We start from the raw sequence: 21,424 nt of genomic DNA on the forward strand, positions 1-21,424 counted from the left end.
TCCAACCATCCTAAGTAGGAAACAGTCTGTACTATGACTGACAGCCTCATGAAAATACAAGGTGCAGAGGAGAGGTGGCTTTTCATAGTATGGAATACTGGGCAAGCAAAACTCACAGGAACTACAGTGGGGAATATATCATTTGATATTTTTATTTTGAAGTGACTATTGGGCCCAACATTTTTTACTGAGTAATCACTCCTTTCCCTCAATGATTCTTGATGCTTGCTCTACCATAATTACAGTTTTGAGTCCATCAACCTACCTCAAAACTATTCAGCTTTACTATGAGTTGTAAAGTAAAGGTCTGTATTATATAGTTTCATTTTCAATTTTTTTAGCTCTTATGTTTATTCTTTCAGATGACAAATACCAAAATATAAACCATTGGGGTTACTGATTGGTGTGCCTTTTCAGATGACAAATACCAAAATATAAACCATTGGGGTTACTGATTGGTGTGCCTATCATGGTACTGGTATAAAAATAGACATTCAGACCAGTGGAGTAGAATAGAGAATTCAGAAGTCACTCCTCAGGCTTATAGCCATCTGATATTAGACAAAGGCAACAAAAATCTACATTAGGGAAAAGATTGCCTCTTCAACAAGTGGTGCTGGGAAAACTGGATATCGATATGCAGAAGAATGAAACTAGATGTGCATCTCTCACCATACACTGAAATCAACTCAAAATGGATTAAAGACCTAGATATAAGACCTGAAACTGTAAAATTACTAAAGGAAAATATAGGTGAAACACTTCAGCAGTTAGGTCAGGGCACAGGCTTTATTTATGAACATGAACCCAAAAGCACAAGCAGCAAAAGAAAAAATAAACAAATGGGACTATATCAAACTAAAAAGTCTCTGCACAGGAAAATAACCAACAGAGTGAAAAGACAACCTACAGAGTGGAAGAAAATTTTTGCCAACTATGCATCTGACAAGGGACTAATATCCAGAATATACATAGAACTCAAGCAATTATATAGTAAAAAAAAAAAATGAACCAATTAAAAAATGGGCAAAAGAGTTGGATAGACATTTTTCAAAGGAAGATACACAAATAGCCAACAGATATATGAAAAAATTCTCAACATCACCAATCATCAGGGAAATGCAAATTAAAACCACATTGAGATACCACCTTACTCCAGTTAAACTGGCTATAATCAAAAGGACGATGAATAGCAAATGCTGGCAAAGGTGTAGAGAGAAGGGAACACTACTGCACTGTTGGTGGGACTGTAAACTAGTACAACTGCTCTGGAAAACAATATGGAGGTTTCTCAAACAACTACAGAGAGATCTTCCATACGATCCAGCAATCCTTCTTCTGGGTATTTATCCAGAGGAATGCAAATCATCATGTTGAAGAGATACCTGCCCTCCCGTGTTTATTGCAGCTCTGTTTACAATAACCAAGATATGGAACCAACCTAAATGTCCATCAATGGATGATTGGATAAGGACACTGTGGTATATAAACACTATGGAATACTACTCTGCCATAAAAAAGAATGAAATACTCCCATTTGCAACAACATGGATGAACCTGGAGAAACTTGTTGAGTGAAACAAGCAAAGCACAGAGGGATAAATACCGCATGTGCTCACTCATATGTGGGAGCTAAGAGAGAAAGGAAGGCAGGAAAGAAAGACCACAGTGGTGCCATGATCCAACAGAGGGAAGGAACATTCCTAGGGCTACAAATAGGAATGGAAGGGAGAGGGGGAGAAGGAGGGGGGTTGGGGGATAATTGGGAGGGGACAAAGGGTACAAAAGTAATTTCTGGTAATGGGTATGCCCCCAGTATGAATCTGGCCCTCACATCATGGGCAGGAGGGGGGACAATCAGCTTTATATCTCATGAATATTCTTAATAAATAAATATTTTTTTTAAAAAACCGTCAACTTAATTTTGAAAGAACAACCATCTTTATAGTATGTGATATATTTCTGTTTATCTATATTCCAAATATATTTCTCAGAAAAGTTTATCTTTGTATAGGATGTCATCATTTTTTAATGTTATCTCTGGTTCATTTAAAAATATTTGTTTCTGTATAAGATTATGTTTTCATTACATATGTATATTTTTAAAACAACTTTATTGAGGTATGCTTTATGTATCAAAAAATTCACCCATGGCAAATGTACAATTAAATGATTTCTAGTGACTTTACTGAGTGGTGCAACCATTATCAGAAATCGATTTTAGTACACTTTCTTCCCCCATGATAAGATCTCTCATGACCATCTACAGTTAATCCTCATCCCTAGGAAACCACTAATCAATCCACTTTTGTCTCTATAAATTTGCCTATTCTGGACATTTTAAATGGAATCTTAAGATATGTAGTCCCTTGTGTTTGATTTTTTTTCACTTCACATAATGTTTCTGAGGTTCACTCATGGTAGAGCATGTGTCTGTAATTTGTTCTTTTATTATTTCTGAATAATATTCCATTTTATAGATATACCACTTGCTGTTTATCCATTCACCAGTTGATGAATACTTAGATTGTTTTCAGCTGGGGATGCTAACACAACACTGCTATGAATACCTGTGTGCAAGTCTTGTGTGAACATGTTTTCATTGCTGTTGGGTGGATACATAGGAGGGGAATTGTTGGCTATTATGGTACATTTATGTTCAACATTTTGAGAAACTGCCAAACTTTTTTCAAAGTAGCTACACCGTTTGATGTTTGCACCGACAGTGTATGAGGGTTTCTGTTTCTCCACATCTTGACAACATTTATTATTGCCTGTATTATTTATTATAGCCATTCTGGTGGATGTGCAGTGGTATTTCACTGGTGTTTTAGATGGCATTTTCCTAATGATTAATGACGTTGAGCAGCTTTTCATGTGCTTATTAGCCATCCACGTATCTACTTCGATGTAATGTATGTTTATATCTTTTGCCCATTGTTTGATTGATCTGTTTGTATTCTTATTATTGAGCTATGATAATTCTTGGTATATTCTGGATATATTGCATATGTGTTTGCAAATACTTTATCTCAGTCTATTGCTTATCTTTTCATTTTCTTCATGGTGTCCTTTGAAGTGCAAAAGTTTTTAATTTTGACAAGGTATAATTTATTGATTTTTATTTTATGGACTATGTTTTTGATGCTATATCAAAGAAATCTTTGCCAAACTTTATTATATCTTTAACTTTCTTCTCATTTATGTTTAGGAAAAAAATTATTTTTTGTCTATTTATCTTCTATACTGCCCATTTTTACAAATTCTTCCCTGTATTAAATTCTAAGAAGTTTAGTCTTGATTCTCTTGGGTTTTCTAGGTCATTTCTAGAATTTCTAATCATATCTGATATATACAAATAATACAAAGTTTAATCATAACTACCCAAGTTTAAGTACTAAGTGTGCTATGGTTTTTGCTAGGGAGATCTCATACAGGACATTGTTCTTGGTTCTTTCCATCACATTTTGAGAAAGACACATACCAACTAGTGTAGGCAAAGAGAAAGACTGGTACTAGATGATGAAGGATCTCATAACCAAATGGTGTAAGGAATAAATCCTAGAATTGAGGACATTTAGGCTAAGGACAAAAAAAATGTTCAAACTTAAGTAATAAAATGTTGTAAAAGGAACAGATTTGTTTTTAAGTTGGTTTTAAGAACATTCTTCTTCTGTTGATGCTGTTTCTCATGTTCAGCTTGGAACTTTTTGAAAGCTCTTGGTCTTTTTCATGTAAACTGCCATCCACCATATCTCCCCTATTCTGTATGTATGCAAGTGCTCGAAGGATTACTTTGCACTTATCCCCCTTAAATTTGACTTTGTTGGGTGTAACCCATCATTTTTAATTGTTAAAATGTTTTAGGATTTGGTCTATCTTCCTTATAATCAATTATTTCTTAACTCAAGTTATCAATAAAGATATTGGACATCGGGGAGCTGAGTCCTGGGCATGCCAGCAGAGGCCTTCCTTTGGGTAGACATTGTTACATTCATGTTCCTTCCTAGGCTATAGTTATTAAGCCACATGGTAGGCAGAATTCTAACAATAACCCCCAGTGACCTTTACCCTTGTAGAACCCTCTTCCCTTTGAATGTAGGTGAAAACCATGAATGTGGTGATATCATTGTCATGATTATATTTGAGAAATGACATCCAGTTCCAAGGATTTCTTTAAAGGGATTCTCAAGTTTTCTATGAGAAATCTATTTTTGTGAAACTTTGCACTCCTGGACTCTCAAATTCCTTGAGAGCCTTGCAGGTCCAGAGAGAAGAGGCCTGGGATTGCTAGGATTGCCCTCTGGCTACAGAGGAGGCAGCCATGGGACAGAAAGGGGAGAGGGAGCAGGGTGAGGTAAGTTGTCTGAGTTTCGGGACTCTGCTGATTCTGGCAGCTGTCTTTCCTCCTGGGAGATACAGGGTTAGGGCAGGGCTCCAGTAGTTCTAGAGGAAACCCAAGGCGGAGAGAGATGGAAGGCATTGGGACTAATCTGGAGCCAGAAACACAGGGCCCGGGAGAGCAGGTGTGGTTAAGGCTGCACATAGTTAGGACTCTATGAAGATCTAGCTATGATTGTTTTAAAGAGGACAGAAGTGTTACCAAATGGTAACAGTGGCCAAGAAAGACAATAGAAGACCCAACTTTTCCCCTTAACCCTGACTCACCTTGCCTCTCTTTGTGGCTTCTCTGATGGTCATTGTTCTACTGTCCACAGGGAAGCTGAGGCAACTGCATGAGTCCAGATGCCCAGGGGTTAAATGCAACCCAGGTCCACATAATCACCTGAGTCAACTTATTCCATTACACAGGAAAACTCGAGGTGGAACAATAATTCTGCATACCTCTCCTCTCTTCCTCTGAAAACTGCCTTCCTGATTCTACTTTCAAAGGCTGAAACAGATAAGGGATTTTGCACTTAATTAAAGCAGAGAAAGGAACTCACTTCAAGTCCTTTCAAAACCATCTTGGTTCTAGGCTTAGTGAACTCAATAGAGACCCAGTCACCATGACTCGGATTCTCCAGTCAACTCGGTACATCAGATTCAGAAACAAGAGAGAAATAATTTCAGAGGTTTAGCCTCTGAAAAGTCAAGAATCTATGCATTGATTTGTTAGATATTAAAAAGTTAGAGCAATGGCACAATTTTAGCAGCTTTATTGAGGTATAATTTACATGCCTTAAAGTTCACTCATTACAAGTATACAATCCAATGATTTATAGTAAGTGTACAGAGTTGTGCAACCATCACCACAATCCAGTTTTAGAACATTTGCCTCACCTGTATGTGCGGTAAATCTCTGCTCTACCCCAAGCCCAAGAAACCACCAATTGACTGTTTGTCTCTGTTTGTCTTTTCTGGACCTTTCACATACATGAAATGATAATATGCAATTTCTTGTGTCTGGCTTCTTTCACTTAGCATAATGTCTTCGAAGTTTATCATTTTGTAACATGTTCACTACTTTATTCCTTTATGTTGCTGAAGAGTATTCCAGTGTGTGGATATACCACACATTTTGTTTATCCATTTGCAGATGACAGGCATTTGGGTTGTTTCCAGTTTTTTTTTGCTGTTATGAACAAGTACAATAAACAAGTGCATATAGTGTTATACACAAGTCGGTGTGTGAACACATGTTCTTATTTCTCTTGGGCAAGTTCCTAGGAAGGAAATTGCTGAATCATCTAATAAGCTTTACCATTAATGAAACTGCCAAGCTCTCTTCCTCGTGGCTGTACTGCTAGACATTCCCACCAGCGATGTACGGGGTTTCCAATATTTTCACATCCTTGTCAACACTTGTTTTTTTCTGTCTTGTGATTATAACCATCCTAGTGGGTATGTAGTGGTATCTCATTGTAGATTTAATTTGCATTTCCCCAATGACCAATGGTGTTGCGTGTCTTTTTATGTGCTTATTACCCAAAGGCATATTTTAAATTGACAAATAAATGGAAATGCGAGTCCTTTTTTAAAATACCAGAAATAAGCTTAAAACTGAGTTTATTTTATTGCCATTAGTAAAAATAGTCACAGGAGAATTAAATATATTGAATGATGGATCCATTCATTCATGGATTCAGTCATGTGTTTCATAAATAGTTCTTGAGGGCCTGTGTATGCCTAGAGCTGTGCTAAGCTCTGGAGATGAAACAATGAATAAGACATAGCCCTGCCTTCATGCATCTTATCAGGGTATACGTGGAAAATGTATGTGATGTGTGTCATGGGAAGTTAAAGTGGAGGAGAGTGGGGTGGGAGCTCAGCTGAGGGGCATCTCTTCACTCATCCTAGTGCTGGGGGATCTGGGGACACTGAATGGGTGAAGTGATGTCAAATATGAGTCCCCAAGAGGTTAGTAGCAATTAGCCAGACAAAGGTTGAGGAGGAACATCTTCCAGGTAGACTGGAAGGGTTGGGGGCTGGGTGGGGGGAGGGAGAGGGACAAGCACAGTCCTAGTGTGTCTGGCGAGTGACCATAGCTCAATGAGGCTGAATCCTAGAGGGCAGGAGCTCAGGGGAGAGGAGCAGTGAGAAATGAAGCTAGAGAAGCAGGCAGGGGCAAGGTCAGAAAGAGTCCAGCAGAGAGACACTGATGCCCTTTAGGGAGGGAGCGTCAGGTCAGACTGCACTATGGAAAGTCCTCCCACCGTGGTATGGGGGATAGACATGAGTGGGAGCCTCTGGGCCCTCCTTCACTGAAGTTGTATCAGGCCTCACAAAGCCTGGAACCCCAGCTCTATCTCACTGGGACCCAGCAGAGCCACCTAATGGATGACATTTCCCTCCTGTGTTCGGCAGATGCTACATCACCCTCACCCAGTCTCTGCACCTGACCATGAGTGGGGCTCCAGCAGGACCTGCAGGCACAGGCAAGACCGAGACCACCAAGGACCTGGGCCGAGCGCTGGGCATCATGGTCTATGTGTTTAACTGCTCAGAGCAGATGGACTACAAGGTACAGGGCAACCCAGCTTCAGGGGGAACTAGCACCCGAGTGGCAGGTTTATCCACGTCACCGTGGCCCAGCTTCCCCAAGTCTCAGAGCCCAGACTAGGAGGTCCCTGCTTGTTCTTTCACAGTAGATCTGAGGCTCTTTGACTCCTGGAGCTTGTGAGCCTCCCCGTAAACCTCTGATGTGACAAGGAGGCACGGTGCCGTGGATTCCAATTCTTCCAATGAGCTTTGTGACCTAAAGCACGGAAAGGCTCGTAAGTAGCCAATGTGAAGATACTGTGGACATTCCCCAGAATATCTACAGGTCCAGAATATTCTATAAGGGCAGGTGTGACTTCTGTAAACAGACTAGATTAACCTCTTCTCATAGCAAGAGATGCCCAAGTACAAAGCATCATTCGGGTGCTCATCATTTTTTAAGAACTAATGTATCCCAGGTTCTGAGTCACAGAGAAAAGCCAGAGAAACAAAAGGCCCATAAGGTCATGTCTTTGCTAGAAACATTGTGCTCACAACTGGACCTTGTATAGATTATTTTTTGAATAATGTGTAATAACAGGCCCCCTCAATGTCTCATGATTTTTATTTTATTATATGGTATGTGCTTTTGTAAACTGTCTTAAGTCTCTTTTGTAAACAGGATGACATATAAATTAGAGTGGAAAAAACAAAACAACTGCATTAAATAGATTAGATATTTATATATAAATTATGTGATATATTGATTGTAAAATAAATCTAATGTAGAAATATTTTTAGAGATTGTGAGTTGACACTTGCAGTACCACAAATATGACTCTTTAAAAGAGATTCATCTTCTATAACTTTAATAATTTCCACAGTATATAATTTTGCTCTGCAGAGTTGCAGCATCCTATGTTACCATGTTTTCTCATAGCAAGCAACAAAACGGGGATCCACACCCAAAATAACTGTCCTCCCCATGTTCTGTATCCCCTAGATATTAGCAAGAGTGATTTTATTGATGAACATATTAAGGTCATGTTTCTCTTCAAGTCAGGCCAGAAGAAGAAAAAAATTTTCCCCTTTAAAGATATAAATTTGGCCTTAAGGATTATTTTAAGTTTCTCCGTTCTTCTATAGTTGAGCATTGGTGGCATTGCTGAAATAAGTATACTCTCCCATGAGGAACCTTCTGGAAGACACACTCATGTAGATGCAGAAGACGTGATCAGCTGGGTTTCTTCAAAGTCACACCTAGCACAGCAAACAGGAAGGGATGAGCTGGACCCATGGCCAGAGTCATTAAGGCCATTTTACCCAATCCTTTCAGAACCAATCACTGACCCCCAACCCCATGAAATTCTCTAAAAGTACAGATGAGCGGGGAGTCTATCCTTGGTTCATTTGAACTGTGAGTGAAGCTTCCGTCCTGGAGTCTAGGCTGGACACAGGTTAGCAACATCAATAGGTATAGTCGTGATGAACACACCAGAAGGAAGGCAATCCCCTGTGAAGCACCAAATACCCCTGTAGCCAGACAGCCTCACTCAGCTGTCTCCTGACCTCCTCTGTGCTTTGTTGTTCAGCTCTTCAGACTTGTTTTTTTTTACTGTAAAACATGCCAGCAATAAAGTTAGTTGAGTATTGCCATTCTCAGCATGTGCTGGACATTGTGGGAGGACATCAAAAATAGATCATATGTACAGATAGAAAGGTGGATAGATAGATAGACAGGTGATAGGTGATAAATAAATCAATGATAGATGGATTACAGATAGATGAATAGATAACAAGTGGGTCAATGACAGATGGATATAAACAAATAGATGATAGATGGCTGATTGATAGATGATAAATAGATCAATTGTAGGTAGATAGATATAAACACGATAAATAGATAGGTAGATAGATGGACAGACAGATAGATGACAGATGATAGGTGATAAATAGGTGGATGATATATGATAAATAGATGATAGATGGATTATAGATAGATGATAAACAGATGATAGATTAGATACATGATAGATGTAAATAGATGAAAGATTGATGATAAGTATATATACAGGTGATAAATAGACGATAGATGGCTGATAGATGATAAATAGATCAATTGTAGGTAGATAGATATAAACACGATAGATAGGTAGATAGATGGACAGATAGAGTATAACCCAGTCTCTCTGGAGGGGACAAAACGTACATGAAATAATTAGGGGAGCTAGTTAGCACCCAGGCAGCATAATCCTCAGGCTGTTTAATTGTTGGTGTTACTGCCAAACAGGGCCTGACCCATTAAGATGTCAGCTTTAAAGCTGTGACCAAGTTCTACATGTACTGACATCCTTCCCCCGCCCTTGTTCTAACTTCACCCCTGAGCTCTCTGCACAGGTCCTGGCCATGATGAGGAGAGGAAGGAGTGAGGGCCAGGAAGAGCTGCCGTGCATTTCTCCAGGGGTCATTTAGACGTGTCACTCGTGCACTCACAGCAATGTATTCTGTTCACGTCTCTGCAGAGTAAGGCTAGACACAGACATGGAACAGTGGCAGAGCTACCTGAGACAGGACCGGGGAACAGCAGGAGACAGGCAGTGGGGTGAATAAGGAGGGGAAGTGTGGAGCCACTGAGAGGAGCTCACTTTAGGGGGTGGCTACATGAAGTCCCTGCAGACATCAAAGCAGGAGTAGAAGCGTCAAAGTGGTGTTTAAGGAGGATACCTTGACAGCCAGATGAATTAAGATAGGAGGAGACTGAGAGGAGGAAAAGTTTTGGGTGAGAACATTGTAGTCATTCAAACCAGGGAGGGGGTGAGAAGCCAGATGGTGGGGTAGCAGAAATGGAAAAGAAAGAATAAGAGGCATTTTTTTTAAAAAAGAGGAAAAAAAAGGTCAGTGGTACCTGGGAACACAGGGAGGTGGGAGAGGTGAAGCAGAGGGAGGAGTTAGAGAGGAGAGTTTGGGCTGTCGTGGGGGGCCCCGGCGATGCCCTCTGCCTCAGGAGCTCTGCAGGGGCCATCATCCCGTTCAGCTCCATGAGGACTGGGGCCACAGGTGGCTGCAGTAGACACGGAACAGTGTGAAGACTTGGGAGAAAGGGAAAGTTATTACTTCAGTCTGTTAGGGCTGGTTGGAAAACCCATAAAACTAGCCATTTCCTCTGGAAATGGTTGCAGTTTCAGTGCAAGACGTTCTTTATATGATAGCAGCAATACTTTCCCCTTTGACCTCAGTTTGGAGCAGCTATTGCAGAAACATCAAATGGGTTTGAGCCTGGAAGCGCGTGCAGTTGTTTCTGAGCCTCTGTGCAGGGTCACGCTGCAGACGCCTCTCCTGGAGACTCTTGTCTCCCTTGGCTTCTGAATCGTCATGCTTCCACAGTCCTCCTCCTAACCCTCTGGTCTCTTGGCTTCTCCATCACATTTGCTGATCTTTTTTATAATTTCTGATTTGACGTCTGTACTGAAGACTGCTACATGTACTCTCCACTTTCAGCTCCCTAAGGGGCAGTGACGTCTCCGTTTGGATGCCCTTCTCTCAAATTGTGGTGACCACTCTGCTTTCCTCCCTGCCAGATTCCTCATGCTGTCAGTAATGATCATCTCATTTCCCTGAGATCCTGGTAGAGAGCCGAAGGCATCCTGGGTGTCCCATGTCCTTCCTTCCCTAGTTCTCCCTTCACCATGCCTCTCACCCCAGGCCCTTGACCCAGTTCCTCCTGCCCTTCTCCTAGTCCAGACGCTCACCACCTCCTGGCACGGTGACAGCTCAGCCTTGCTAATGGTGCCATGAGGTGCGCGGTGGGGGTAAGTCCTGGCTCTGTCTCAGGCCCCTGGGAGGTAAAGTGTGGGGGTGGCAAGCATCTGCCTATGGAAGCTCACTCTTTTATTTTATGCACTGGGTTTCCATTTTATAAAAGGAATCCACAGCTTCCAAAGCTTCCAAAACCACCGTTAAGCATAGATTTTGATTTCTGATTTTTCACTTAGTATTTGGGACACTTGACAGGTTGATATAGATAAATATAGATATAGATATATAGATATATATGAGGATACTTCAAAAAGTTTGTGGAGAGTAGAATTAAAAGATAAAGCAATCCGTAACACCAAGGTCAAGGGTTCAGAACCCCGTACCAGCCAGCTGCAAAAAAAAAAAAAAAAAGAGGAATCTTTCCGTGAACTTTTTGAAGACCCCTCACATATATATATACATATATATATATACATATGTATATATATATATATATATGTATATATATGGGGCACCTGTCGAGTATATATAATAAATATATATAGTTTTATATATATAAAATCTCCTCCTGTAAGATTGTTTTGAGAATGAAGTGGAATAGTCTAAAGCACACAAACACAATGCCTGGCACTGACGTCACCTGCTGAAGGAAACTGCCCCAACTACTTATCTGAAGTTGCCACGTCACCCTCTTCTTAAGACTCCAGTGGGACTAACCGTTCTCTGATTTTTTGTTGCTGCTGTTCATTGTTTGTTTTCCCCACAAGAACATAAACCCTGTGAGGACAGAGGCTTTGTCTATCTTGTACATTGCCAATTCTTTACAACCTGAATTAATCTCTGGCACACAGTACATGCTCAATAAATATTTTTTAATCAATAAAGGAATCCACCAATTCCAGGAGATTAATGAAATGTGGGATTTATCTTTTCCTTGCTCTTTAAAGTCTGCTCCACATCCAACCTAGTCTATGCCAACATTCGACTGATTCTCCCCGAACATTGCTTTAGTCATGTTCTCTCCAAACCTCCAAAGATCCCTCATAGTAACTGAAGGATTTTTACAAGCAGGACCTTCCTTAGTAATTCAGCTTTCCATCTGAAATTTTTCTCTGCACACATCATTATTTTGCTCATCTTTCTTCCATATTTTTCCACCTCTTGAAAAGCTTTTCCCTTCCATTCTGTCTGCACAGAGACTCCTATTCTATAAAGCATTTCCCATGTGTGTTCTGAAGCATCTAGTTCTGAGATACCAGTACCCGAGATCTTCTGACTATATTCTTGTGATTTTTCCACTATACCAATGTTTGCCAGAGTGCATTCTGAGAAAATCAGCAGTTACATGAGGGAAAAAAAAATCTCAGCCATATAACAAAGTTAAATTAATTTTTTGTTGCAGGAGTTCTCAGGACCTTTAAAATGCTAATATATATTGTAACTTGGCAAAAGTGGGTTGTAGAATGTAGTGTTTCCCAAACTGGCTTGATCACAAAGCCCTTTCTGCAAGGAACATGCTCCGGTCTGGTGTTCCATGAAATAAACTTGGGAAAGTGCTGCTGTACTATCATCTGATATTCACCTCTTTGGCAAAACTGACCACTCTGGAGCACTTTGATCCACCCTCTCTGAATTCTGTGACATTGGTGGTCTATATTATCCATTAGAACCACTGCTTATGTAGAAATTTCCCTGTTTTATTTGTATACCTTAACTCCACAACCTAACTAAAAGTTCTCAGAAAGACGGAGTTTTCCTGTGTCTAGCACATGATCTAGGCACAGAGTTGATAGTAAAAAAAAAAAAAAAAAAAAAGTCTATTGAATAAATGAATGGGACTTTTGCATTATTTGCATTTTCCAGCATTTTAATGTCTGCTTAAAAATGACCTTGAGAATGTCTTCCAGTAAGTTGTTGCTTTATATAGCTAGTTCACATTGAATGCCCAGAATAGTTTTTATTTTTAGAACAGAAATACTTTTTTCCCTTTCAAATTATTTCCTTGCTCTCATTTGAAGAGATTTACCTGTAGTTTATTTTATGAGATGTTATCGCCTCCTGTCCCCGTCTCCAGACCCCCACCACTCTGAAAAATCTGGGTGGTTGGGAATGGATTTAAAGATACAGACGTAAACTTTTCCATTGTGCATGCCAAAGGCTGAGTGGAAGGCTTTTTGTCTGTATGGTGTTAAAAAATATCATCTTTTATTTATTTCCTGGGACTTTGGAGGCTGCAGAATAAACAGTAATGCAACCCTTATGACATTTTAAAAGGATTTTCATCCAACTGTCTTAAAAAGGTTCTGTTCGATCCCATGAGTTATGTTGGCACCCCATTACCATCAAAAATTTAATTGTTCTTGAAATTTTAATATCACTTTCTGACCAGTGATCTCTAGGGAACTGAAAGTGTTTATAATAGAGGAAGGAAAATGACTTGGACATGTATTGATAAGACCAGTGCTGTTGGTAATTTAATCTGTGTACATTTTGTTGCAGTCTTGCGGCAGCATCTACAAGGGCCTTGCTCAGACTGGTGCCTGGGGCTGTTTTGATGAGTTTAATCGAATCTCCGTGGAAGTCTTGTCAGTGGTGGCTGTGCAGGTAGGGGCCAAAAGCTGGCGGGAGACTTGTGGTCTTCACATCAAGTGCTGTGGAAGTCTGTTTCATCCTCTTGTTTTCAATCTCTCCTCAGCTCCCACGTCTCTTTTCCCTTGCCCTTTCATGCCCCTTGCTCCACCTTCTAAAATCAGGCCAGAGGGAGAGTCTCCTCCAGCGTGGGTATCCTGCTGTTACCCAGCAAAGTCAGATTCTATTTCCTTCTCTATAAAATGGGAATAAAGACTATTTGCCCTATCTGCTTCATTTGGGTGCAGAAAAGATCCACCAAGATGGCATAGCCCAGCTCCTTGCAAAGGTCATGCACTTTGGATATAGACCAGGGCTGACATTTCAGCTCTTCCATTTCCCATTGTAGTCTTTGTGCAAGTTGCTCCACCTCTCTTGGCCTAATTCACTCAGTTGTATATGAAGTGAGGACAGCATGAACATCATCAAATGAAGTCATTTTTTTGGTCAGATTTTATGTAAGCATGCCACTTCTCTGTCAAGTCATCCAGAAAGCATTTATTGACTACCTATGACATAGTGAGAATGGTGCTAAAGATGGGGATGAATGTCCCCAGCTGAATAGGACATGATCTCTAATTTAAAAACCTTGAGTTCTTGGGATAGATGTGAACGCTTTCTGTGTTCTTGAAGTAATTTGAATTCTGACTCACAGTATGGGATGACTTCCAAGTACAGTATCTTGAAGCCAGCCCTTGAAAGGATGAAGAGGATTCAATTCTGGGTAAGAATCCCATTGACAATGGAAGCAACAAAAGGGGCAAGAGGGAAGGGACTACACCTTGTTGAAAGTCTGTTCTTTCTTGGCACTTTCCATATATCATCTCTTATAGCCCCACAATGGCCCTCCAAGCCATGATTATCCTCACTACATATATGGAGAAACTGAAGATCAGAGAAGAAAAGTCACTTGTCCAGGGGCACACTGCTGGAAAGTGGCAAGGTTATGATCTGGACCCAGCAGCCCTACCCATGCTGACTGGGTGCAGACCTGGGCACAGGTCTGGCATCTAGGAGGTAAAATGCTACAGGAGAAAACAAGGCTAGAGCAAGCAGCAGGCTTGAACCAAGTAGTGGACAGACTTAAATTCCTTCCTCAGTAGGCAACAGGCAACCCCTGAAGATTTCTGGGAGATAACTGATCCCTCTATTTGGCAGCAGTTTTAAGGAGGGACTGAGCAGTAGGAAGATTGATGGCTGAAGTCAATTGAGGGTCTGCCATGGGGGTCCTGATTGGAGCTGCAATGGCTCCAATCCCCCCGGAGCTCCCCGTTACCAAGAAGAAGCATATTGTTTGCCAGCACCTGTTTCCACACCACTCCCTGTAAGCTAAGGGTCCACATTTCCCATTTTAGAGCCCACCTCCCACCCATACCTCAACAAGGAAAAGCAATTATAAAGGTACGACGTAATGACAAAAGCTGTGGCGATGGGCTTGGGACAGTGGTGTGCCTGGTGCTCCTAGTTTGTGCCCACAGACCATATAATTAAAAGTGGTTTAATTTTGTTCTTATTCGCTTCTATTTCCAAAGCAATATGTATACAGTACAAAGAAAAAGGTAGCTATGAGAGACTCTTTGGTCCTGATTCTTTCACATCCAGACAAAGGAATAAGGAAAACATTCAGCTTGACTATTATGTTTCTTAGGCAAGAGCGTGGGGTTGAGAGAAAGGACAGCAGAAGCGGGTGGGAGAGAACTCCAGGCAAGCAGTCGTCCATGGTGGGAGAAGCCTCTGAGGCAGTACTGCTGCCTCCAGCTGGCCTGTCTGCCCTGGCAGGGACCATCCTTCACCCGCATAACTCCCATGTGCTGTTCCTCTCTCGTCCAGCATGCTATTTCCATCTCAGGTGGGCTGGACTTGGAGCTGTGGGCAGGGCACCAAAGCAAGCACAAGGCTGAACAGTGCTGGAACTCATGCCGACACCTAATCCACAACCCACCCTCCCTTCAGCTGCCACTGGGAGCCACAGGTGGTCAAGGTGCTCTGCAGGGTCCCTGCACGTACCCCCGTCCCAGATGGTCAGTCTCTCCCATCTCTCATGTTTGACACCCTCTTGTTGTCTCTTGTCCAGACTGTTCCTGGGTGAAGCTCCTGAACGTTGCCAGAATGTGGGGCTCTTCTATCCTCTGTTATTTCCACTCTCTTTTATGTCGACCTCTTTTATTTTTGCTTTTAGGATTTTCTGTGCCCTGTCTTCTGGCTGCTCACCACAGATTTTGGAGGACATTTCTTGTTCTCACCAGCCAGTTGCACTGCTGTGCCTGCTTTCTCCTAAGTCTGGGGCCATTTGTCATGAATAGTTGTACCTATGGGTGTCCCAGTGGTGCTCAGGGCCAGAGAACTGAAAAAAGGCTGTCTTGGTGTGCTCCCCCCGCTCCAGCCCCCAAGGAGCCCAGAGTAAGAGCAGATGAGGGGCAGGGAGAGCCTGACCAGGATCAGCATAGAGCTGGTCTTAGGCTCCAGAGATGATGTGAGCAAGCTCCATGTGAAACTGGAATTTTAAAAAACAGGTTCTTGTACAGCAGGGCTAGCCAGACAATGAGATGGAAGTGGTTAAGTGTGTGTGTCAGCTTTGAAATCAAAGTGCCAGTGTTCAGCTCTGGGTCTGCCCTCTTACTAGCCATGTGACCCTCGGAAAGTCCATGCTTCAAGTTCCACATTGGCAGAGGAGGTTAATAATAGTATCTACTTGGGCAGTTGTGATAATTTTTAAATGAATTAGTATGTCTAAAGCACTTAAAACAAAACCCTACAGATAGGAGGCACTCAGTAAATTCATAATGATAATGATGATGATGGTGATAATGGTGATGATGATGATGAAGATGACAGTGATAGTGATGATGATGATGATGGCGGTAATGATGATTACGGTGGTGGTGGTGATGTGAGTGGTGTTGATGGTGATGATGATAGTGGTGGTGATGGTGGTGGTGATGGTGATGATGATGGTGGTGGTGATGATGGTGGTGATGATGATGGTGATGATGGTGGTGATGATGATGGTGATGATGATGGTGGTGATGATGGTGATGGTGATGATGATGGTGGTGGTGATGATGGTGATGGTGATGATGGTGGTGATGATGGTGATGATGATGGTGGTGATGATGATGGTGGTGATGATGATGGTGATGGTGATGATGATGGTGGTGATGATGGTGGTGATGATGATGGTGATGATGATGGTGGTGATGATGGTGATGGTGATGATGGTGGTGATGATGGTGTTGATGGTGATGATGATGGTGGTGGTGGTGATGATGGTGGTGGTGATGATGGTGATGATGATGGTGGTGATGATGATGGTGATGATGGTGGTGATGGTGATGATGATGGTGATGATGGTGGTGATGATAGTGGTGATGATGATGGTGGTGATGATGATGGTGGTGATGATGATGGTGGTGATGGTGATGGTAGTGATGGTGATGATGTTGGTGATGATGATGGTGATGATGATGGTGGTGATGGTGATGGTGGTGATGATGATGGTGATTGTGGTGATGATGATGGTGATGGTAGTGATGGTGATGATGATGGTGATGATGATGGTGATGATGATGGTGATGATGATGGTGATGATGTTGGTGATGATGATGGTGATGATGGTGATGATGTTGGTGATGATGATGGTGATGATGATGGTGGTGATGGTGATGGTAGTGATGGTGATGATGTTGGTGATGATGATGGTGGTGATGATGGTGATGGTGGTGGTGGTGGTGATCATGGTGATGATGGTGATGGTGATGGTGGTGGTGGTGGTGGTGATGACAGTGGTGATGGTGGTAATGAGAATGTTAGTATCATGACTATCTGAACACTACAGAAAATGGGCTAAAGAGACATAGATGATTGGAACACACTGGGCAGGCAAGGAGGGTCCATGTACTGGTCTCACAGGTCTCCTCTACACCCTTCACCCCTTCTCAGCTGGACCAGCCTCAAGCTATTTTACCAAACTTAGCAGTGTACTAATCAATGAGGCCGTACCCAACAGCCATTGTCACCAATACACAGTAGATAGACATTGAATTTGCCTTATTATGAAACTGTCCAACACAAGGTCAGTAATGGGTTCTCTAAGATTAGTCAGTTCTCTTTTGTTTCTGGAGTTAAGTGAAATAAGTGCAACCTGGAATATCTTGATGCTGTCACACTCCAGTCTAGGAACACACCTATAGGAGACGTTCTTAAGAAAGTATCTGACAGTGGCCCGGGTAAAATCTGAGCTGGTAGCATTTAAAATTGTAAACCCACCCAAGGAGAAAATTGTGCTTAATTATTCACACAGTAATCCAGGCTGGCACATTGGTTCAGAAGCCACACCAGCTGCCAACTGCTCCCCGCTCCCCACCTGCCCTCCCCTGCTCTTCACCCGTCTGTGCTCCCCTTCCCAGTAACTTGTACAAAAGTGATTATGTCTCAGTGTCTTTGTATGTGGATATTTTCATGTCTCTGTCAGACTGGCCAAGCAGAATTGCATATCCACTCAGGAAAAACCTCAGTGTAGCAATTCCAAGGGAAATTACTTTGCTATTTTAAAATGTATAAAATACTACTTATGATTTTTCAGAATTTCTTCATTACTGTTGTAATCTGCTCTCCAGACCTGGGGTTATCTGAGCTCTGGATATGTGTCACCAGGACACACCCCATCACTGGTACCTACAGCCCTGTCCCCCTCCATGCTCTCTGGCCAGGTGTCCCTGACATTTCTTTCTCTTCCCTATGACACAAGCCCCAGCAGTGGCAGGCCTGAGGCAGGAGGCAGGGAGAGGCAGATGTCAGTTAGTAGGGACTTGGGAGCCCACCCGTAGCAGGGTTCCAAGTACTCCAGGCACTGAACAAATGTTCTGGTCTCAGAGCCAAGGGAGCTTCCCATGCAACACCCTTTCTAGAGGAGATTAAAGTCTAATGTAAAAAATACAGAAATATAAAAAAGTTTACAAATTGGTGAGTGGGTTGCACTTCCTGAAAGCAGCAAACTCCAATCTGCCATTACAGAGAGAGGCGTGGAGTGAGCTAGGCAGGATTTCAATAACACACGGCATTTGGGGCAAAGGCTTGAAAAGAGAATGACCACCTGGGACCGTGGAATGGACCACTCCCCTAGAATGAAGCGGGCAAGGTAGCCGGTTGTGGAGGAAAAGCCAAGAGGATTCACCTAGCATAGGGCTAGCCCAAGACCTCCTTAAAGTATTTCACCTGCAGAGAGATAATATGACATTGATATTTCATTGACTGGGTGGGAGGGTACAGGGACAGAGAGCCCTCTGTGATCACCAGCTTCAGTCCATGAGGGGAAAGATAAGATTCCCAAGCAAGAAATCAAGCCCTGATGGTTAGACGAGCACACAAAGGCTTGTGCAGATAACAGGACTGATCATTGGAAATCAGGGCTGGACTGCAATATATAGAAGTGAAACCTCACAAATTATCTAAATTATAAGGCAGAAAATAAGTTTTATTAGAGATGTGCAATTGAAAGGGCCATAAAGGCTGGAAAGAATCAGTGGACTCATTCAGTTGAGGGGCAATTGTGGATCATAAAATTGGTCTGGGGTAGTGTGGTCCAGTGTCAAGAACACTTAATTGGCCACCAGAGAGTGGACAGCAGGGGGTGCCAGGCAAGGGCAGTGTCATCTATCAACATGCTACTCAAACTGCACACAGCGCAGCAGCATCCTCTGGGAGCTCTTTAGAAATGTGGAATCTCAGGTGCCGCTCCAGACCTATTGCAACAGAATCTTCACGTTAATGAGTTTCCCAGTGATTCCTATGCACCATGAAGTCGGAGGCTGTGCTGTTGTAGCACGGTAATCTCAACCCTGGTTTCACATTAAAATTGCCCGGGTAATTCTGAAAAATAGTAATGCTGTTTCCACCCCCAAGAGATTTTGATTTAATTGGTCTGGGGTAGGGCCTGGCCATTAGTATTTTTTAGAAACATTCCACATGGTTCACACATCCAGCAAACTCTTGAGAACCAGAGCTGAGAGGGAGACTGTCAAATAAAGAAAACATCCTTGAGGACTGTGGAGTTTGGATTCACATCAAGACCCCAAGACTGAGCCCAGTTGGTCCCAGTTTTGAGCTGCAGAGAGACAAGGCTTCTCAAGGCCAGTTGGTTAGAAGGAAGTGCAGGACTCAGGTTCATCTGAGAGAGGGAGGGAGTCGTATGCAGCTATGGATGGGGACACCTGAGCAGAAGTGGGTATGAGTAGAAATCTAAGAACTGACTGGATTGCAGTGGCTCTCAAATGCTCACGTGCATTAGAGTCACCTGGAGGGTTTGTGAAGACACATCCTGTTGGGCCCCATCCCAGAACTTTTAATTTGATGCATCTGGGGTAGGACTAAGAATTTTCATGGGAATTTGGTTGGACCCAAGAATGCATGCTGCGGGACGGTAGACAAATCATTTATATCTTCTTGGCCTCTGTTTCCTCGTTGGTAAAATATCTAGTCTTGATCACGATTTGTCAACTTCAGCACTATTGATGCTTTGGGCCAATAATTCTTCATTGTGAAAACCTGTCCTGTGCATTGTAGCATGCTGAGTGGCATCCCAGCCTCTACCCACTAGATGCCAGCAGCAGCCTCCCCCACCCCAGTTGCGACAATAAAAATTCTCCAGACATTGCCAAATGTCCCCTGGGGTGAAGGGGTACAAAATCATCCTCAGTTGAGAACCCTGCTTTCTACATAGCTTCCCATTTTTGTTTTTTTTTTATCAGGTGGCAAAAGTATCTTTTCTTATTTTGTGAAAACTAAGTCTCCAAATTATATCAAACATGATGATTTTCAAAGGAAAACAAATCACCCTGAAAATGTATGTATTTGTTGAGAACCTAGTTTGTGGCTGGCGCAGTGTTCCTTCTGGTAGAAGGCGGTTTGGGGGAAATAGCCAAAAGCATGTACTTTGGCACCACATTGCTTGGTTTTAACCTTGAGTTGCACAACTTACCAATTATAAGCTATCGGCAAGGTTGTTTTTTCTTTTAACTTTTTATTTTGAACTAAGTTTAGATTTATAAGAAAGTTGTAAAAATAGTACAGAATTCCCACATATCCCTCCCTTAGCCCCCGCCAATGTTAGCATCTTACATAAACATGGGACAGTTTCTTGACTGCCTTCTGCCTCAGTTTCCTCATCTATAAAACAAGGATCTAAGACCACATGTCTCATACAGACATTGAAAGGGTTGAATGGAATAATTCGTGTAAAATACTCAGAATAGCTCCTGGTACATATAAGTGTTCAAACAGTGTCAGTTATTATTTTTTGCTATTCTCTGTGACTTTAAAATCTCCAAAAACAATGAGTCTTTAACAGAGAAACAGACCCCAAAGGGCAGAATGCACCTGGTAGCTTTAGCTATCCATCTGGTCTACCTGTGTGTGCACCTCCACCTGGCTGGGCTTACATTACATCCATACATTCCCAGTCCACCTGTTTCTCCCTCCTGGCATCCTGAAGGACCTCTGGACTTTTCCAAGGCCTGCACTTTATCAAGGCCTCCTGGACACTGTTCACTGTTACATTCCAGTTGTTTGTTCCATGGACCTCAGTTGCTGCTAAAGCAAACAGTCTCCTGTTCTGTACGAGTAGGGCTAACAGAAATGTTTGTGAGCAACGATGCTCCAATATTAAATGCATCCTGGAAGCTGTTCAATGCTCACCCTCAAGGGTCCCCCTACAGAATTTTACACAAAAGCACAGATGCCTCCAATCTGAAAGTGCATCGTAAATTCTTGCTGAGCCTGAGATTTCTGGGCTTTCAGTGGCTCTGGAGAGAATGCTGAGTCAGAATGCATAGCAGAAAGCATCCTGGGGTCTTGCCTTAGTCTTTGCCCAAAGGTAGAAAAGCAAATTGAAAATGCTAATTAAACTTACTTCCCCACTTCTAGTAGGGCCAAGGCTCTGTATATTTCATAGATGGGAGGACTAGGATGAAGGCAAGAACCAGCCTCTAGCAGTCACATGACTTGCAGGGGGATGAGGGGCTGGGAGAGGCTCCAGGGCAGAGCTGGGCTGGGCTGTGCAAACCAGCGGAGCTCAATCTGCTTGGCTGGTGTGCTGGGTGCTGAAGACTGCTTCTGCCAGAAC

General features: G+C 42.4%; 1 protein-coding gene across 1 annotated transcript in view; it reads left to right on the forward strand.

Annotated features, from left to right (window-relative positions):
• The window catches only part of DNAH9 (dynein axonemal heavy chain 9), a 372,221-nt gene that overhangs the window by 121,435 nt on the left and 229,362 nt on the right, over positions 1–21,424 (forward strand). Inside the window, exons 27-28 of the mRNA XM_063109557.1 lie at positions 6,808–6,964; positions 13,177–13,281. Coding sequence (XP_062965627.1) covers positions 6,808–6,964; positions 13,177–13,281 — 262 coding nt within the window. The remainder of the gene's footprint in view (positions 1–6,807; positions 6,965–13,176; positions 13,282–21,424) is intronic.

Source organism: Cynocephalus volans, chromosome 10, assembly GCF_027409185.1.
Source record: "Cynocephalus volans isolate mCynVol1 chromosome 10, mCynVol1.pri, whole genome shotgun sequence".
Lineage (NCBI taxonomy): Eukaryota > Metazoa > Chordata > Mammalia > Dermoptera > Cynocephalidae > Cynocephalus > Cynocephalus volans.